The 20120-nt window shown below is 42.3% G+C and overlaps 1 protein-coding gene across 1 annotated transcript; it reads left to right on the top strand.

The window, feature by feature from the left end:
* Positions 1–429: 429 nt before the first annotated feature.
* DHCR7 (7-dehydrocholesterol reductase) lies at positions 430–10828 on the top strand. Its single transcript, XM_064452877.1, has 8 exons — positions 430–573; positions 4235–4338; positions 5201–5423; positions 6161–6251; positions 6924–7137; positions 7608–7812; positions 8706–8837; positions 9486–10828. The coding sequence occupies exons 1-8, from the start codon at positions 565–567 to the stop codon at positions 9948–9950; spliced, it is 1443 nt and encodes a 480-aa protein (XP_064308947.1). The 5' UTR covers positions 430–564; the 3' UTR covers positions 9951–10828.
* The last annotated feature ends 9292 nt before the right edge of the window (positions 10829–20120 follow it).

The raw sequence follows: 20120 nt of genomic DNA, 5'->3' as shown, positions 1-20120 counted from the left end.
TTTAGCATCACCAAAGCAGCCTTCGGGGTGCAAAACCCGGAGCAGCGGGGCTCTTCAGAGCCCCATCTCCTCTCCCGCGCCCCTCACGTGTTTGGCTGCCGTGAGACCCTCGGCTTATCCAGCACTACGCCGTCTCCTGGCACGCCAGTTCTCTTTCCCGCAAAACCTTTGCTCTTTTTAGGGATCCTTCCCAAGGCCTCCGCCGCCTCGGGCGTGCCCGCCTTATGGCCCGTCTCACAGGGGTAGCCGCACGCGCCGCCTTCCCACCGCAACTAAAACCACGGAGAACCGCGCCTGGGACCTAGCGGGCTCCCGCCGCCGTCGCCACGCCCGCTCCCTCTCCTCAGCCCATGGGTTGAGCGGGCTCCACCAATGCGGTTGCGCGGAGTGGGGGGAGCGCGACGGGGATTGGTCAAAGCGGCGGAGAGGGGCGGGGCCGCCCTGAGGAGAGCGGTGTTGCGGCTGGTATCGGCTGAGGGGCGGTGATCGGGCGGCAGGTGCTCCGTGAGGGCTGCGCCGCTGTGGGGAGAGCGGCACTGGGCGGGCGGAGCTGGGACTGCGGCGATGCCACAGGTAAGTTCCCCCTCACACCGCGTCCAAGTAGCGGTTAACATCCGCCGGCCAGCCGAGCCCGCCCGTGCGCGGGGGGCTCGGGCTCGCGGGTGCCGTGTGGGAGCCATGTTTGGCCTTGGTGAGGAGCCGAGGGGGTGAGTGGGGCTGGAGGAGGAGGCGGCGTTTGCGGCACCGTCGGCTCTGGAAGTGCCCCCCGGTGCCGGAGGTTGTATTTAATGTGCGGGTCCCCCCGTTCCCGATGGTGGTCCGCGGGGTGCCCGTGTCTCGGGCCGGTGCTGCCCTCCCTCCCTGAGCCTCCTGAGCCCCGCCCGGGCCGCCTGCTCTCCCGTGCAAAGCGTGGGGCTCTGCGGAATATTGCATGTTAGCTAGGGATTTTCCTTTAACGTATATATTCATGAAGAGGAGTCTGCCTTATTTTTGTAGGACAAAATCTAGAAGTGTTTTTTTGCGACGCTTCCACTTGATCTACTGAAGAACCTCTTCAGTAAGCCCAGAGCATGCAGATGAAAAGAATCAAATATGCGTATTATTATTGCTTGAAAGGACTTAATGTCGGCTTTACTCTGAATTGTACATTAGATTTGTGGCTTAGGTACCAAATAAGCAGAGCTTCCAAGTGAATTTTGTAGTTGATGTGACTATTCCTTTATCGCAGCATGAGCAGTAATGTGGTACTTCATCGCTGAGCCCTGAAGCTTGGACTCATAGGAAGAGACTCTGGAGTTCTCTGTGCAACTCATATTTGAACTGTGGATTTTGCTTCAGGCTCTTGTTAAGAAGCTGACTAAGGGTTTAGGAAAGCAATATTTGTGGTGTGTTTAGTGGGGTAACAGAAAGCTTGCATTTATAGAAATTGAAATAGTTACTAATAGGAGTATGATTTAAATGAGAGTCTTGATCCAGAAAAATTAGCATGTGTCAAGTGATGTGGGAATAGTTCTGAACATGAGAGATTGTTACTGCCAGCATAGCTGTCTGTCAGAGTGGGGTGTATTTGTTTAGGGGAATAGTCCTAAGAAGGCACTTGTTAAATTGCTCTGTAGAAAGGCATCACTTTGTGGCAATTGTTGGCCTTTAAATAGGGGGGAAGTGTGGATCCCACATGCAACCTATTGAATGCCAGCCTTTCTCATCTAGCCCGTTCCCAGGGTTAGTAATTGGATGATTAACTACTTTCTGCACTGTCTAGTAGGATTAATGATAAACTGGGTGTGTGTGTGGGTCTTGCACAAAGTCGCAGGTACTGCCAGCTGCTTTTTGTAAGTGCTCAGCAGACCGAGCAGAGCTTTTTAAATCTAGCATGCTGAGCTCTGCAAAGTAGCTGGGCTGTTTGGCTACTTAAGAGCCTAAAACAAAACTAAACACCATGAAATTTCTCAGCCTAGGATTTCTTTTCTGTGCCTCTTAGAAAAGAGGCTCACTTTCTCAGTAGGACTGACTAATCGTGGAATCCTTGGAAATATTAAAAATATAACTAGCCAAGGTGCTGAGCAACCTGATCTAAATTGTCCTTGCTCTTAGCAGGGGCAAGGGGGTTGCACTAAATGACATCAAAGGTTTCATCTGACCTAAATATTTCCAATTTTGATGATTCCTGAATAAAAGCGTTTCTATCTTGGCAAAATTCTTACTAGTATTGTAGCTGTTCCCTGTAAGAATTTGCACTACTGTTGTAAAGCAAAACTGATGCAAGTAACTGGAGTAAGCTGCTATGCTCTAACCTTGATACAGTGAATCTCCTGTCCTGCCTTGTCTTGTATGTGATTAGTAATCTCCTCTTGAGGTTGGTTCATGACTTGCTTTAGAAACCTTGTCGTGAAAGCATTGATACTTGGAAAGATGTAGATTTCTGGCACAAATCTGAGCTCAAATTTGGCTCAAATGTAAGCCAGGAGTCTGACGGCATTTTAAAATGTCTCTGCTGAAAGACAGGGGGGTAGTTAGCACTTATGATAATTGAAATAGAAAATAACATCAGCTTCCTGCAACCCGTGTATCTTCTTGCATTCTTTGCTTAGGATTTCTGCCTAACCAGGTTGGCAAAGGGGAATGATTAGGCTTCTTTTCAGATTACTTCTGAAAATAAACACTTTTATTAAAATGTATTGTGTGGACGTTTCTAAAGAGGGACATAGTACATATGTTGAATCCGACAGTGGTGTGTTATCCCTGCAGCTGGGCTGATCCTGTTTGAGATGTCCTTGCTTTGGCACTGGGGTGTCTTCCTTCTTCTTAATGGGTTGGGGAGCAGTGAGAGTCTGCTGCTCCCTAAGGGACCAGGAGCTGGGAGCTCGGGGGGTGGCACAGCTGCAGGCAGGGGCATACCTGTCAGCCCCGTAGTACCGCCGGGAGGTGAGCAGGGCAGACACAGAGACTATGGCCAGGATCAACCAAGAATCCAGATAATCAGGCAGGTTCATGGCAATGAGGCAGGTCAAGCTGGGAAGCTAGTGCATAGGTCAGGGTCAGCTCCCCTGATGGCCAGGCAGGCCTGTGGTGATAGGGTCAGCCCAAGGCCAGGCCTGGTCAGGGGAAGCAGAGTCAGACGCAGACCCTGGACGGCTGGGCAGGGCCGTAGGGATGAGGTTGGGCCTAGATGTCAGCCTGTGGGTTGGACCTGGGTCAGCAGGACCTATGGCTGGGCAGGACTCGGGTGGAGCTGGAGAGCAGCACTCATGGCATTACTGGGGCAGGGATCAATGGCCCTGGGATGGGCTGAAATGGGTATACTGGACCTCAGGGGAGGCCCTGGGCCAGGCGGGGCAGGGACAGTAAGGCTTATTAGTGCCCTCAGGGCCCTGACAGTGTGTTGTCATATAATTTCTGATTCAGTGGAAATGACTGGTAGTTTCTGGTTTGAGTTAAAACATCAAAGCCTGAGAAGGTACAAAACTAACAACTGTTAGCAAATTCCCCCCAAATGGCAAACTACAACACTCCATGTGTGTTAGAGTCTATATCTTCCCACGAGACAAAGTTCAGGAAAAATACTTTTTTTTTTTTTTGTTCAGATTATGGGGTGATGATCTTTAACAAAAGAAGTATTTGGCAAAGCAGAAGAAATCTATAATGCATGTTCCACAGAGAGAATTAGGTGTTGCCTAGGAAGTTGTTCTCTGTTCCTGCTGATTTCTGATTTAGATGGGATTATAAACTGTAGTCTTGTTTTCTTTGATGTAGCTAACATATATGGAGCAAGGGGCCTGGGGAAAAGTATGTAATTTGCCAAGGTCCAGTACAGGCAATGTTACAACAGTAGCAATGTCTCTAATTAAGAAAAGCATTAATTACAGAACTTTATTTTCAGAGGTTTATAAGAATGTGGCAAAACAGCTTTTCCCCTTTGCATCTCACATGTTATACATATATCTTATATATACAAGCCATATGTTATACAATATATCTTAAAAGAAATTTCCATTTGGCAAGAAGTTTAATGGATGACTTTGGCATCAGTGTTTTTATTACGTTTTGCTGAATATAAGATCATAAGGAATCAGGAAGGATTTTTTCCTTCCTACTCTCCTTCCCCAAATGCCTTGTAATCAGAAGGCTGTATAACAGTTTTTAATATCTTTTTATTTGTGTTTCTCTTCTGTAGACCCATAAGAATTACTGAGAACCAGCTGGAATAATACCACGAATATTTTCTCTCATACAGGACGTCATGGCAGCCCATCAGGAGAAAAAACCTTCTGAAGAAAGAAAACACAGAAGCGCCCAAAATGGTACTCGAACACCTCAAGCCCAGTGGGGAAGAGCATGGTGAGAGAAGCTGATGACCCTCATTAGTCATTGTATTTCAAACTGGTTCATACTTACTGCTATAGATGCTACTTTTCTTTTAAACTTCTCTTATAAATAACAGATTGTTGTATTGCCCTTCTTGTGAAAGCTCATGGATAACGAGCTGTAGTAGCAGCTGCTGAAGAAGAGTTCAGGATTCTTAAGATGGAGGTATTGCCAGATGGCTTGAGTTAAAACACAGTCCTCCTTGCAAAAAAGGAAAGCAAATAATAAAAATCAGTAAATTTTTAGTTCCTTCAAGGGCTGAACAAAATATTTCCTGAGACTTGGAAAACAGGCGTCCATCTGTGGTATTGCCATCTGACATCTCCTGCTGTAGCAAGAGTTATGACTTATGTCCCTGTTCCCAGAGAGTTGTGCAAGTGTTAGTGGAGTATTATATTGCAGCGGGAAGCAGCCAGTCAGAGTGTCGTAGAGCTGGTTCAACTAATGGCTGTCCAAGGGCTGTCTTTTCTGTTTCCAAGCTTGCATAATATTCTTGGGGTTCTGTTACCACTTCCAGCTGAGTACTCTACCAGTTATACCTGTGATTGCCATCAAAAACATGAAGGCTGTAATAATAATCTGCTTTTTGGAGGGGGGATACCATCTATTCTGTTGCTCTGATCAGCTAGCATAGCTTTATAACAGTTTGTGGTAAAGTATGTAACATGCAAAGTTTTTTGTAGCTATTTAACAGAAAGAAATATATGTGCCCTGAAAACATTTTCAGTTTTCATCTGGTTAGTTTAGAAGGTCCACTGAAAAAATTGCCTGACTTAATCAAACTGCTGTTCTAACCAAAAGCTGGAAAAAAATAATGCTGTGTTTTGGCTTACAGGGAGGTGGACTGGTTTTCCTTGGCAAGCATCCTTTTCCTGCTCATGTTTGCGCCGTTTATCGTATATTACTTCATAATGTCCTGTGACCAGTACCAGTGCTCTCTGACTGATCCGCTTACTGACTTGTTCACGGGGAATAAACATCTGTCTGACATCTGGAACAAGACTCCGACCCTGACCTATAGGGCTGCTGGCATCTATACCCTTTGGGTCACTTTCCAGGTATATCGTTGAGTTATGATCTAGAGGTAGTGGCTGGTTTTTCAAACAGCTCTTTGATTAATCCTTCTATGTTAAGGATAATGGAATATCACGCTGGCGTTTACTCTTCGGTGTGTCTCACTTTCCTTGGCTTTTTGGAATCCAGAAGAAGCTTATGCACTTGTAAAATAAACATACAGAGAATACACACAAATGTTCCTTCTGTGACATAGGCCTTGACATGGTTTTTAAGAAAAAGCAACTCTGTTACAACAATACCCATTTGTTTTAAATTAATACATAATAAAAATATCATAAGCTAACACTGCAGAAGGGGTGATATTTTCTATAGACGGACAGTAAAAGAACATTGACGTACGAAGTAGAACTTATATTTGTAAAATACCTTCAAATTTAGCAAGCTACTCCAATGTTTTTTCCAAATTGGAAAACAACTTACACGGAACACACATTAACTTCAAAATAAAAGGATAAGGACCTGAATCTAGTTACCGACTGTCCTGCCTCCCTACCACAAGAGAGTGACAACCATCCACGAAGTACATCTTTATGATTGTTTAATAGCTTGGACATACTACTAGTCTAAAATCACAACAGCTAAATCTTGCCATATTTACTTATCCAATACTTAATTGAAACTGTCGTGTGTTATATTGGGTATGTGTATGAAAGGAGTAGTGGTTTTTAGGGTTTTGTCTGGCCTGTTTTTGCTGTTTAAAACGTTCTCTCTCTTCTAGGTGTTTCTGTATGTGTTTGTTCCTGACTTCTGCCATAAATTTCTCCCTGGATATGTAGGAGGTGTACAAGAAGGTGCTGTCACCCCTGCTGGTGAGTTCTTCCTTAGAATATATGCACACCATAAAAACTTTTAAAATTATAGTATTACTGTACTTACCTGTGGGTTATTAAAGATTGTATCTGGAGGAATGGTGGACATAAATGCTTTCATATTCCTTGTGTTTACTTCACACAAAAATACAAAGCAATCTATGTAGTCTTTTAGAATAAATGATGGGATTTCTGTCTCTTACTGTTAGCAAAACTACTGATATGGCAGGCACCACACCAGCAATGGAAAAATACAGAGTGATCATTTTGGCGCTTAAAATCAGCAGTGAACTATGGCTAGCATTTGGCAATGCAGTCGTACCTGCTGAAGCCGGGGTAAGCCACAACACTTGAACAAAATGGGTGATGTGAACTAAGTGTGAGAAAGGGTAGCTCATTACCTTGGTCAGTTTTAGGGGAGACTCCCTATTAATTGTTTCATGAGCTGAGTGTAAAGAGAAAAACTCAGCCTAACAAAGCCTGATAGTTACACCAGTCTAATGAAACTTTCAGAAAAGCACCCCAAGATGTTTAACTGAGAAGGTGAGGAGAGCAAGGTCATTTCATGAGCATTTGATTGAGCTTCTATATATTGCATGCATATCCATATTAATAAAAAGGTGCACTAATGCAATGTCAGTAACATACCTTTTTTTTTTCTTCGTATTTTAGGTGCAGTGAATAAGTATGAAATCAATGGACTTCAGGCTTGGATCATTACCCACATGCTTTGGTTTGCAAATGCCTATTACTTCCAATGGTTCTCGCCCACCATCATTTTTGACAACTGGATTCCTCTCCTATGGTGTGCCAATGTCCTGGGATACGCAGTTTCCACATTTGCAATGATTAAAAGCTACTTCTTCCCTACCAATGCCAAAGACTGGTATGTGGTTTTTAATAATGAGAGAATACTAGGTGATCAGACACATAAATTGAATGCTGCGCAGAATAATAATGACAGAATATATTTTACTGGCACAGACAGGCCAATGGATGACTGTGGTTCTTTGTTTCCTCAGCACCATCCTCTGTTTCATGCGACATGCCATATGGCTGGCAGCCTCAGTGTCACGGGTACTTATTTGTCACAAATAGCATGGATGTAAGGTCACGGTTAAACTGTTCAAGAGTGTTACCAAGACTAAACTGGGGTACCTTGAAGCGAAAATTTGTCTCTACTAATGTAGTGCTTTGGCTGGATCAATTTGTCTTATCTTCCACAACATTATATCGTTTTACGATTTTTATTATCATTACCTCAAGTGAATCTGAAATGTGTAATCAGAATAGTAATAACGTGTATTCGGGTATAACTGCATACATTTCTGATTTATTTTTCTTTATGCTTTCCAGCAAATTCACTGGCAACTTCTTTTATGACTACATGATGGGGATTGAATTTAACCCTCGAATAGGAAAATGGTTTGATTTCAAGCTGTTCTTCAATGGGCGTCCTGGTATTGTAGCCTGGACTCTAATTAACCTTTCCTATGCTGCTAAGCAACAGGAGCTGTATGGTCAAGTAACCAACTCCATGATCCTTGTCAATGTCCTTCAGGTAAATTTGGAGGAGTAAAATAAGAAAGTAATTCAGAAACAAACTAGTATTAAATTAGGAAAAAAAACTCCTTGCATTGAAGTTGAACCTAAACAATTTTTGCTGGCCTGAACAACCTCATTCAGTTATGATGCACTGGGGCTTACTGCTTTGGACACTTGTATTCATTTCTTGGAAGAGTGCTACTGTGAATACTCTGCTGTATTGATGCAGAGTGCCACCAGTGGCATGGTCATATCTGCACCAGCAGATTTCAGTGTAAACTTAAATTAAGAGATACTTTTCTGAGCCTATGTTCTGGAAACAGGCATGGCCTGGTCTTGAATCCAAAGAGAAAAATGGCAAGTTCAGTGGCTTTCTCTGGAGCAAGATTGGGCAGGGTTTTCTGAGGGCAGCACTGCACCTAACTTGTGTCTGTGTGTGTGTGATATGCAGAACTACAGATGTCACCACACCTGCAAAGAGCCAGTCAGGTGCTGTGCTTTCTACTAAGAGACCCCAAAATAATAAGTACAGATAAGGGTTTGGATTTATTTATTGATATGTGTAAATGGGAGCCTGCTTGATAGAAGCTCTATTCCCACTCTCTATAAGCATAAGACTCTTCAAGCTGAAGAGAAGTAGGGGTGGCCAAATGCGAGTGTGCTTCCTAAGTGCGTGTCCTTACAGTAGCACACTTGCCTTTGTATTACTTATTATTGCTTTATCTATATAGATGCAGTATATCTGTGTCAGATGTTCCTCTTAATACCCTATTTTGAGATGTTAAAATAAAAACACAAGTCAGTTTTGAGATCTTATCACAAGACAGCACAGAAAGATTAGGCTGATGCTGTTAAACAGGATAACTGGTGACAGTGCTCTGTTCTTAATGTGAAACCATTCTGTTTCAGGGTATTTATGTTTTGGACTTCTTCTGGAACGAAGCCTGGTATTTGAAAACCATTGATATCTGCCATGATCATTTTGGATGGTATTTGGGCTGGGGAGACTGTGTTTGGTTGCCTTACCTCTATACTTTGCAGGTAAAAATGTGGTACAATACACATTTGGGCTAAAAGGAAAGAAACTTTCCAGAAACACTCTCCCCAGCAGTTTGATTTTTATCTTAAATTGTTTCTAGACAGTTTGAACACTGAGTAACCATTGCAACATCCTTTCTAACAGTTGACTTGTAGGAAGGCTTACTGTTCCTGCATGGAATTGACGTCTTTCTCTCTCCTCCCCTTCTTTTTTGCCCATTTCTGTCACTGTCTATTGTGTCTGTATATATATTTTTAAATCCTTTCAGTCTCTTTTTGTACTCCTGCATGTTGAGGGTATTTTGGTGGATGGTGGTTTGGGGGTTTTTTGGTGTTTTGTGTTTTTCTTTTTGTTTTGTGGGGTTTTTTTTTGTGTTTGGTTGGTTTTTTTTTTTCTTCCCTTCTGCCCTAGTCTGTCTGCATCCTTGCAACTTCTCCCTTCTTATTCCACCTAAGAAATGCAGTTTTGGAGAGAAAGAGAAAAAGAAAATGTAGGATGCAGAATTTTCTGAAAATTTCCCATGGTTTTACTTGTAGGGTAGATTTTCCTATTCTTTTTACTCATCTGTTCTGTAGGTCAATGAATTAGTCTGGCATCCTGAGCATATATTTAAAGTAAATCACTGATTGTTTCTTTTTTCCTTCTCCCAGGGTTTATATTTGGTTTACCACCCTGTGCAGCTGTGCACAGCTAATGCCATAGGCATCTTGGTGTTGGGCTTGATCGGCTATTACATCTTCAGAATGACCAACCACCAGAAGGACCTCTTCCGTCGTACAAATGGCAACTGCAAGATATGGGGGAAGAAGCCGGAGTATATTGAGTGCTCCTACATGTCTGTGGACGGGACCAAGTACTACAGCAAACTGATGACCTCGGGGTTCTGGGGGTGGGCACGTCATTTTAACTACACAGGAGACTTGATGGGCTCCCTGGCCTATTGCCTAACTTGTGGGTTTGAACACATCTTGCCTTACTTCTACATTGTTTATATGACTATTCTGCTAACCCACCGTTGCATTAGGGATGAACACCGTTGTTTCAGCAAATATGGGAAGGACTGGAAGCGCTACACTGCTGCAGTGCCTTACCGGCTCATACCAGGAATATTTTAAGGCTAACAGAGAATCCAGGGGAAAGAAAGAAAGTAACTTTTTTTTTTTGGAGGTAAAGAGAGTTTATCCACATAGTTTAACTAACAAAAACACTTTGTGAAGGACACCGGTACAGTTCTGAAGAAGAAAATGTGGCTGGACAATAATCCTTGCTGTACTGAAGGAACGTGCAAACAGGCTGTATTTAAAGTAAATTAAATGAGGCACTGAGATGGCCTGTTTTTCTTCTTTCTTGTTCCTTTTTTTAGTAGACCTTTTTACCTTGGACTTTGGGGTGTTTGGTTTTTTTCTTCTCAAAATTAACTTGGAATTGAAGAAAAGTTGCATGTATTGAGACTCCTGAAATCTCCCAAAGATAGGAGGAAGCCTTACCCTTCAGAGTAGCAGAGTTCTGGGACCAGTTTCCAGTGACTCAGGAGAGGAGGAAAAAAATTGTGTGATCTGTTTATGAAAGCCACTGCATGACGTGGTTGCTTGTGACGGTCATAACCCTCAGTCGGTAACTCCCCAAAGGAGGTGTTATTGTTTGTTCCATTTCAAGAGGTTAACTGGGGAAATATTGAACTGGGGAACCTGATCCTAAACTGGTCTGGGGGAAGATTTTTATAATCTAGTACAAATATTTGTGAAAGCCGGTATAAATTGGTACACCTCAAAAGTTACGGTAGTTGACAGCACCGGAGAATATGGTACATGACCAGCTGGGTACTACTTTGATACTGAAACCAGCCTTGCCTGGTGAAGATACTGAGCATACCTTGATTTATTTAGTGTTGGTAGAAAACTTTGTTCTCTGTCATTTGTATAAAATCCTATTTGTAAAAATTTAAGAAATAAATGTTTGGTTCCAAGACAAGTAAAAAATAGTGTTAACTTTCCGTTCAGCTATTTCTTTTCTTGTTACGTAGTTATATTTCAAAGTTACCAGATGCAAAAGGAGCTCTTGAAAGAGTATAGTTCCAAGAGTTGGTTCAAGAATGTATGAAGGAGAAACAAATAATAAGAAAGAGGGATCATAGCATTAACCATGCATCTTATAACGAGTGTGTTACTTATGTTCAAGCTAAAAGACTCGGTATTTTATTATTTTTACACATAAATACAGAGTTTTTGCAGTAAGTAGATAACTGTGTAAACTGGTTTCTTGTAGGAGCTGCCACATGCACTGATCTTCATGGCAGATTGGAATGAGGTGTGTCGGTGAGTACGTGTTTTGGTTTTGTTGCCGTACTCCCTGAAAGGATGGTTTGCCAGGAGAAAAAGGTACTCTCCAAACCTAGAAAACTAATATATCTTGTAGTTTGGCTTTGTTTCAGAGCTGGATGTACAAGTATGTATAGAGATGTCTTAGAGAAAGTTCTTCTAAATGTAATTGTAGCACCAGTGCTATCTTTAGACCTCATAATTTATCACCATTTTGCAGATAACAATTTCAGTACATCAGTGTCGTTAATAACAGTGTTTCCATATGGCTGGGAGTCCATATCTGACAATTTCCGCTCTCGAATCCCCAAGCATTCCCACAGAATAAAAAAACCTCTCTGTTAGCGTGTCTGGTAACCAAATGGCTGGTTACAAACTTCATATATTGCTTAAAATCTGTATATTTAGGCACACCGATGATGTGATTGGCAGTGCTAAACTTTATAGAAGCACTCATAGTTCCAGTTATATTGAAGGTGGCAGTATAATCTTTGTCTGTGTGACACAGGATGACCACCGACACGAAAAAGAGCAGTGCAGAACTACAGCTTGCGTGTTGCTTTAAGGATTGTTAGCATTTTGGGTAATTAATACAGTGGAATAAGAGTGTGTATGAATCCCGGACATCAAAGGTCATTGCAGCTCACCTTCCTAGAGCTCCCGATTTCACCTGAACTTCCATTTGGGAGGGGGCAACACTGTTTTCTTGTCAGTTGGAAATAAAAAGCAGAATGCCTTCAGTGTACCACCCAGTACAAAGTGCTGCAGCTGTGTATATGGAAACAGCTGTTTGTAGGCAGTGGACTATCTCCATTTAATGATGCTTTTAAACATGTTTGTACCTGTGAACTCGTGTAGATGCAGTAGCCAATTCAAAATGGTGCCTTGGGAGGAGGAACGATGGCGGCAATGGCACACTCACTGGCAGGAGATGTGTTGCTATGGTAGGACGTTTGAACTTTGCGCTCCTTTGAATGAAGAGGACTTTTAATACAAATACTGAAAGGTGGGGGAGGGAATCGATGCCGATTGCCTTTACTAAAAATATATAGCCTTTACTAAAAATAAAAATACAGTTCACGAAGGGGTGACGCTTGTAAAATGGCTGATGTGAGAGAATTTGGTTCAGACGAAGGAAAGGCTGGGGTGTGGGCTTTTAGGGCCCCATCAGTTGCTGGCACTACATTGCTTTAGGCGGTCCCTGACTTTGGAGTAATTGGGTAGTTTGTTTCCTCAGCTTCCCTAAGGCCCCATACTTGCATCCTGATCTTGCATAGCCTTGGAAATTGCACTGACAGCTTGCTGTTAATGCCAAGGCTATTTAAATATCATAAGATAATCTGGACTCTAAATCACAGTGGCCTTGCACGGCACAGTACGCTTGCTGCTGTTCACTGATAAACCCTGGATGATTAGTGGAAAAAATTGCCCATTTATGACCAATAAAAATATCAGCAGTTTATTTTTAAACTTGGGGAAATTTGAAGCGAAAGGGCAGTATTGTGAGTAACGAGAGCATTATGCATTCAAGTGCTCCTTTTAGGCAATTTCTGTTACATCTGATATTAGTCAAAGGATTTTCTGTGCTGTCTGACATTGGAACAAGGAAGCACTGTTATCTGTTGCTTTGATGCAGATTGCTCCTCCTGCTGAGAACACTTTACCCTGCAGATAGCCTAGCTGTCTCAAGTGAGAAGTCTTCAGCAGCCAGATTGCTAAACTCATGGTAGGAAGCAATTAGTCACAAGGTTTTTCAAGCAGGAGGCCATCGCTGGGCAAAACTCACATCCTGTTTATTGTAAGGATGACAGATTCTGCTTCTTCAGGCAAGCCTGCTGTCCATACAGATCTGCATTTTTGTTCCATCTGTGTGGTGTACAGACTGAGTTAGTATATGCTGTATGTATACAGGGGTCTGCCTCTGCCTGGAAAAGAAAGTGCTAATTCCGTTCAGGTTTGTTCTTCTTACAAACAAATGATTTTTGGAGAAGCATGAAAAACATTTTTATTTGTTCTGTAAGCTTCATCCGAACATAAGCAACGAGTAAGCAGTACTCTAAGCAGGGACCAACTAATGTCACCCTTCCAAACTGAATCATTCAAAAGGCCATCAACTTGCTCATCCTCAGGTTGGGTGATGCCTGGGTTGCATTTTGTGTTAAGATTCATGGCAGTGCTGTTTAAATTTATTACTTCCAGAATGGGGGGGGGGGGGGGGGGGGGGGGAGGGTGTGTGTGTGTGTGTGTACATTCCATATATATTTTGCTGTGAAGGTTTTGTGTGTTCGTGTGTGTACTAGATTAACTTTTGCCCTGATATTTCAAATTTATTGATTTGAAATTATTGTGCTGTCAACATCACCTGTCAAGTTTCATGAGTGTATGTCTCTGTAGTATGTTAGGAATTTCAAATATAGAAGTGCCAGTATTTGTAAAATGGGACTTACCTAACTTGGGTTATACCTAATGGGAAAATACAGCAAAAAAAAAAAAAAATTCTTGTAATTACTCACAGAAGTAACGATATGGTTTGCTTGGATTACTGTAGGAAGAAAAGTACCAAATGCCTATTTGAGCAGAGCACAACAGGCTGAGCAAGTTCCAGATTGCCGTAGATCTACCTAACAAAAAAATCGCACTCTTCTAGCGTATAACTATTACAGACTGTTAGTATTCCATCTAGAGACGGAGGGGGTGGGGAGAAGTGAACTTCCAGTACCCGTAGGCAGGGAGGATGCCTTCCCACACTTACAGCCCCCGTCACTAGACGGCATCGCAATACAACAGCATTTCTGAGATTAGGGCTCCACCTTTCAGCCAAAGGACAGTTGATCATTTATAACTCTTGTTGCAAAGCAGACAGTTCCGTCTGTCCCCATCCAGCCCATACGAACGCTGCCACAATTGGATGGTGGACTAGGGTGTGCATAATGTGTTCAGGCTTTAAACACGTTCATAGGTATGTAAACTCCCCTTTTTAAAACCAGTATCTCAGAGCACCTCGGTGACTAGTTCAAAGAGCTGTGCTTAGGATCTACTGAAATGTGATTGCTTGGGTCCAGTTTTATTCAGACTATATAAATGACAACAGAAGTACATGCAGTTGCCTCATGGTGGCAGCCACAAAATACCTTCTGCTCTAAGTTATCAGTCTAAGTTCTGATCGTGTGCTAACCCTCACCTAGAGCTGCACTGCATGCTCGGGTTGTTTTAAATAATGCCCTGTCTTCACCGATGGTTAACAGTGACGTGCTGTTGAAAATAAGACTGTAAGAGGGTATTTTTCTGCTTCAATTCACAGAGCCTAAATGTGTGTGTCAAATCAAAAGGAAAAAAAAGCTCTTTTTTATTTTTAAATTACAAATTTGCATTTACTTTATGGGAACTGTACAGGTAATGAAACTACTGGGGTTTTAATTATGCTATTCAAGCCTTTTTAAAAAAATCTTTTTCCCTTAATTATGTAACAAATTTACAACTCAAGGTAACTTTAGATATATACTTCATCGTCTTAGCATAATATAAAATTTAAAAACAAACAAAAAAATCTAATAAGTATATGTTGCAACAGCCACATCTCTCTCAAGTATTGTAGAAAGATCAGAATGATTACAGGAATAAACCATAGGAATGCTCTTCTGAGTAGAGGAAGTGAAAACTGGCAAGAGATTAGTTCAGAAAGGAAAAATATAAAGGGGAAAAAATTCACCATGCTTTTGCAGAAATCAAAACTGATAAAATATCTTTTGTGTGATGGCAGCGTGGAGCTTGCAGCTACTGGAAATTAAAACATAATTTTTTAAATTGTAAGTATTTATCCAGATAATCCCGATAAATATGGTTTATAATCCAGGTTATGGACTAATAACAAGAGAGTTGCAAGAGTTACTAAGCTTAATCAAGTTAAAGGTTTTCACAAAGAGTGTAAACAATTTTTTTTTGCCAGATCAAGAGAGTTACAAAGGGTTGATTAATTCATAGTTGGCTCCTACAGGAGTCAACTTCTGAAGCCTTTTTTTTTTTTTAAGCAGGATATTGAACTAAGTAGACTTCCGACTCAATTCAGTTTGACAATTCCTAGATTTAAAAAAAAATAAATACAACGTTGTGCAAATCTTAAGTCAAGGTACAAATGTAGAACTTGTGTCTCAATGGAAAATTGAACAGTCATTTTAACCTCTGCCCTGCCTTTATTTTTAATGCCTTACAGATCTTCTGAAATATGAAAGGCTTAGGTTAGTAGCTGAACAAAACCTGTCAACTGTGACTATAAAAATGCTTGGTGCCCTTTTCTATTGGGAGTGGAGGTGCTTGAGGAAAGGCAGGCGCAGTGGCCAGGGAGAAGAGAGCAGTTCTGGTTTTCCCGCCTGTGTTACCGCAGAGCGCGATGATGGCTGTCAGGACAACCACCGGAGAGTTCCCCTTACACTAGCATCTCGACCTTGCTTTTTGCATTATCGGCCATCAACTCTGGAGTCTCTGTTGCGCAAGCAGTTAGCGCGTTCAGCTGTTAACCGAAGGGTTCGTGGCTCGAGCCCCGCCAGGGACGGGTTCTCGCTTTGCTTCTGCCCCTGGCAGGGCGGTGGAACTAGATGGTCTTTCAGGTCCCTTCAATCCAAACTGTTTTATGATTCTATAGATTCAAAGAGACTGACTGTGTGAAATGAATTCATGCTACTGTAAGTGCCGCGACTGTAAAACTCTAGGATATAGTTTTGACACTGATATGAACTAAAATTTGACTGCTGGATTTAATCTTACGCCATGTGGGAACTTATTAACACAAATTTCTCTAGTGTGAAAAGGGCGTCAGTTATTTGTATAATCGCAGTAGTAGTGGAGTGATGCCTCCTCTTGTGATTTCCAGAAGTACACTTAGGTTTGCTTATGGAAGAGTTTTCTAAGCATTTCTCTGTATGTATTAGCCTGAAGGTTTTGTACGTTTTAGCATGTAAAATCCCAGCTGACAAAAAGGACACGTCAGAGTAGGAAGACACCAAGGCAGAGGAGGCAGACGTAACTCTTGCACAGTTGTAGCTGAAAGGTTCGTACTACCACAGAATAACAAGTGAAAATCTCCGCTCCTGTCAGTGAAGAGGGATGTCCCTCCTCTGCCCTTTTCCCTCTGGCCACAGCAAGTGTCAGCTTTCAAATGTGTAGCACCTGCTTGCTGCTGCCTCCTCTGGAAGAGAAGAAAGCAATAAAATGAATATGTGGAACACACCTAAAAAGACAGCTCACGGCAATTCAGCAAAACCAAGCGTGAGCGTGGGATAAATTTATTTTCATGATGTTAACATTCAAAACATTGCAGCTGAAAGGCAGAGTTTCGTACAAATTACCAGGAGCGGTGCATCGATGTTCTGCCTTCCAGGTTGTATCATCCGTGACATGAAGCGGGTACTTGATTTGCTGCCTATTGCACTTTTGCTTATTTTTAAGATAAGACCAGTAATTTTTTTTTTTTTTTCCTCCCAGAGAGTTGCTTGTGTTCAGCATAGTTTTTTCCTTTTAGTTGTTTAGCTGTGTCAGTGCTTCCAGCAGAGCTGGGTAGCCTGAGAGTCTGGCATTTCAAACCATAGATGTATTTTATTCCCTAAAGTTAAACTGATGTGACAGATTAAAATCTGTCCTCAGTTATACTACGCAGTTCCTTATTTTAGATTAGCAAAGCTTCTCTGACCAACAGCAATGAACTACGTGTCTTCTATTGTTTAATATCGTCTGTTGTGTAACTTCGGTGGAATTTCACGAGGCCAAATCAACTGATTGCTCCTACGCTGGCTTTATGCTCTTTGGAGCTAGTGAGGCAAGTGAGCTGGGTCACTGTGGTGACGTGATAAAGTCCTACAATTCAACCGTAAACCACAGCTTTAGGAAATGCAGACCGTGTGCGCACACTCCAAACGTTTCTCCTGGTTGTTTTTTTTTTAAGATCCAGTATGGTCAGCTACAACGAAGTGAGGCTGCTCTGAAGTAAAATGCGTTCTCAGATAACTGTTCCATCCTTGTGCCACAGCTTTGTGTCTGGGGGGGGATGAATCTTAAAAATAAAGTACCTAAAGGAGCGTGTTTCTAATGCAACTTACAATCTTGAGAATTTAAAAAATGAAGAGGAGGAAAGAAGTTTATAGAATCATTAAGGTTGGAAAAGACCTCTAGGATAAAGTCCAACCATCAGCCCAACACCCCCATGTCTCCTAAACCATGTCCTGAAGTGCTGCATCTACATGTGTTTTAAAGACCCCCAGGGATGGCGACTCCCCCACCTCTCTGGGCAGCCTGTTGCAGTGTCTGACCACTCTTGCAGTAAAGAAACTTTCCCTAACAGCCAATCTCAACCTCCCCTGACGCAGCTTGAAGCCGTTTCCTCTCCTTCTATCACTAGTAACTTGGGAGAAGGGACTAACACCCACCTCGCTTTTATCTCCTTTCAGGTAGTATTCCAGCATCTGTTCCAGTTGTGCTGTTTGGCATCATGTGGACATCGGCCTGACGTTCTGGGATGATCTGAGTCTCTTTAGGCAATGTTGTCTCTATTTGTTATCTGAGGAGAGCACAGAGAAGAAATTTCTTTGTCCCACTGACTTCTCCTGCTCTCTAGTCGAAACCACTCATCAGATCTGGACTTACCAAACCATAAAAATATCAGCTCTCGTAAACGATGGCTTTATTAGTTAAAACTCCCACAGCACTGTGGTACGTGCTTAGCCGTGCTTATGAAACACTGGGAAGCTGTACGCAGAAGCCAGTAGTCAACACATCTAGTTTTCTTGAGGGTTTTTAAAATTCTCGTGTCTCTTCCTCACTTGTTGCGAGCCACTGAGGGTGTCCTGGTTTTTCACTGCCTTATAGACAACAGCTTAATCAAAGTTAGCATTTCTGTTTGGTGCCCTTGTTTACATCAGATGAAGAGAATGTTGCATGCTAAACATTTTGAGAATAAAATAACTGTAGTTCAACATCATGCATGAGCACCTGCAAACCATACTCTGCTTAGGGGTATGGCATTCCCGGTTTTGTGTAAGTTTAGAAATCTTCCCTGAGAAGAATATCTGGCCCCGAATCCCATGCACAGGCAGCCTGTACATCCCCACGTAGCTGGTAGCTCGGTTTAGTGTGTGTGGCAATGCAGAACCTTTGGCCAACGTTCGTGGACTTTTTTTTCCTCTGAACACCTGGAAACTGGAGTACAGCAGCTGTTGCCTTGTGCCTCTGTTCCACCGCTGGCTGCGAGGGACTCTGCACAAATAACATAGGAACGGAATTCGAGTCATTCTGAGGACACATACACTCCATTTTATTCAAATTTCACAGACACAGTTGATGCCTTTATTTTAGGGGTGTAAATAGAGGTAGAATTACAATGATTCTCCTTCTGGCAGGACTGTGGTGTTTTTCCTGGGGCTCCATTAAAAACTCCTGTGCAGCAGGAGCGGAGAAAGATTTTTTCCTCTTCTTTTTCAGGAGAGAAACAATGAGGAAAAAGTTTCTAGAAGGAAACTGAAAGCTATCTGTGCTCTCTGATTTTTTCTTCAGAAAAGATTCCCTTATGTGCAAAAAATATTATTACTTATAGCGCTTTGTAAAACGGCATCAAAAGCAATAAGGGAAATGTAAAATGTATGATATGATGCATTGCCATAAAAAAGCATCATACTATTTAAATTGCACTCTTCATATAATTCAATCTGATTTAATAGCATTTTTTATGCTTGCTTCTCTGTCATTTATCCAGTCAAGTGAATGCAAAATGCTATTTGAAAGATGCTAACCACTGAAGTATCTCTTTACTGTTATCAAAACGACACTAATCACGAGCAGAGTCACTTGAAAAAGGCTGTTTGGGAGGCAGAATGATTGTTTTAGGACTTGTGAAGGCAATGGACTTAACCAATGCAAAAATAAAATCGAAGGAGAAAAAGAGCATTTTCCAGGTTGAGAGTTTGGCGTGCAAGAAGTTAGGATTTGTTAAGTAGAAGTTAGTCTGCTACAGATTTTCTGCCTTATCTGAGAGTATTCACAAACCAACCAAAAAGAGCATTTGAATTTTTTTTTTTTCTGAAATTTTCCATCTTCTCATCGAGACTTACACACCTCGGCGAAACTTTGGTAACTGGCAAACTTGCTAACAGGGTGTGAAGCTCTTAAAGAACTTGATGAAGAACCATTCCTTCTCCAAGGTGGCAACACTGACTTGAAAATACGCGCGATGTGCCAGGCCAGGCTTCCCCTCAGCAGATGAGAACTCCCTCCCCGCAGCCCCCCAAACCTCGCCATACCTCCGTCAGTTGGCACCGCGCTGAGCAGGACATTTTCTGTGGATCGAGGAGGAAGGAAGGAACGAGGGCGTACGCCAGCTGACACCAGCCCACAGCGCTAACCAACAGGCATTTTCAGTTCTCTCAAGATAGCTGATAGCAGCTTGTTCTGGCCATTTGCTGTGCGATGGGGGTTTTTCGACTGAAATAGTAGATACTGCTCTAATGAGAGAGGAGAGTCTTGCTATGACTGTATGAAAGAGAAAATATTTTTTGCCCCCTTCAAAATAGTTGCAGAAAACTACATACAAAGACCTGTTGAGTGAATGTTATTAAGGTTGCAACATCAAACCCTTCAGCGTGAGAGGATGGGTTTCTGATTGCCTTAATAACTTTTATTCTGCCCCCGCTGTATGTGCTTAATAATAAAGCACATACATACATAAAGCTTGCTCCTCCCCGGCTTTAATCAGGGCAAGGGCAGTCATAAATGAGGCATTGCTTTTGGAGCTTTTATTTTATGTGCTCAGCATTAGGATAATTCTTCGGTAGCCTTTCACACTGTAATGTTTGCTTACAACATCACCATGTGTCAAAATGTTTACAAGGGCTGGAAACTCCTTCTCGTGTTTTAATACCAACTTTGAGCCCTGCCTGCGGTGGTTCCAGGTGCTCTCCCCGCTCCTCCCGCTGTACCCGGCGGCTG

The sequence above is a fragment of the Phalacrocorax carbo genome, chromosome 5 (assembly GCF_963921805.1).
Source record: "Phalacrocorax carbo chromosome 5, bPhaCar2.1, whole genome shotgun sequence".
NCBI lineage: Eukaryota > Metazoa > Chordata > Aves > Suliformes > Phalacrocoracidae > Phalacrocorax > Phalacrocorax carbo.
Note: the sequence above shows the minus strand (reverse complement) of the source record. Positions and strands in the feature narration are given on the sequence as shown.

Coding starts and splice junctions, on each gene's coding strand:
- DHCR7 (XM_064452877.1), top strand. Junction 4,339..5,200: donor GCCCAGTGGGGAAGAGCATG/GTGAGAGAAGCT, acceptor TTTGGCTTACAG/GGAGGTGGACTGGTTTTCCT. Junction 7,138..7,607: donor CCTACCAATGCCAAAGACTG/GTATGTGGTTTT, acceptor TATGCTTTCCAG/CAAATTCACTGGCAACTTCT.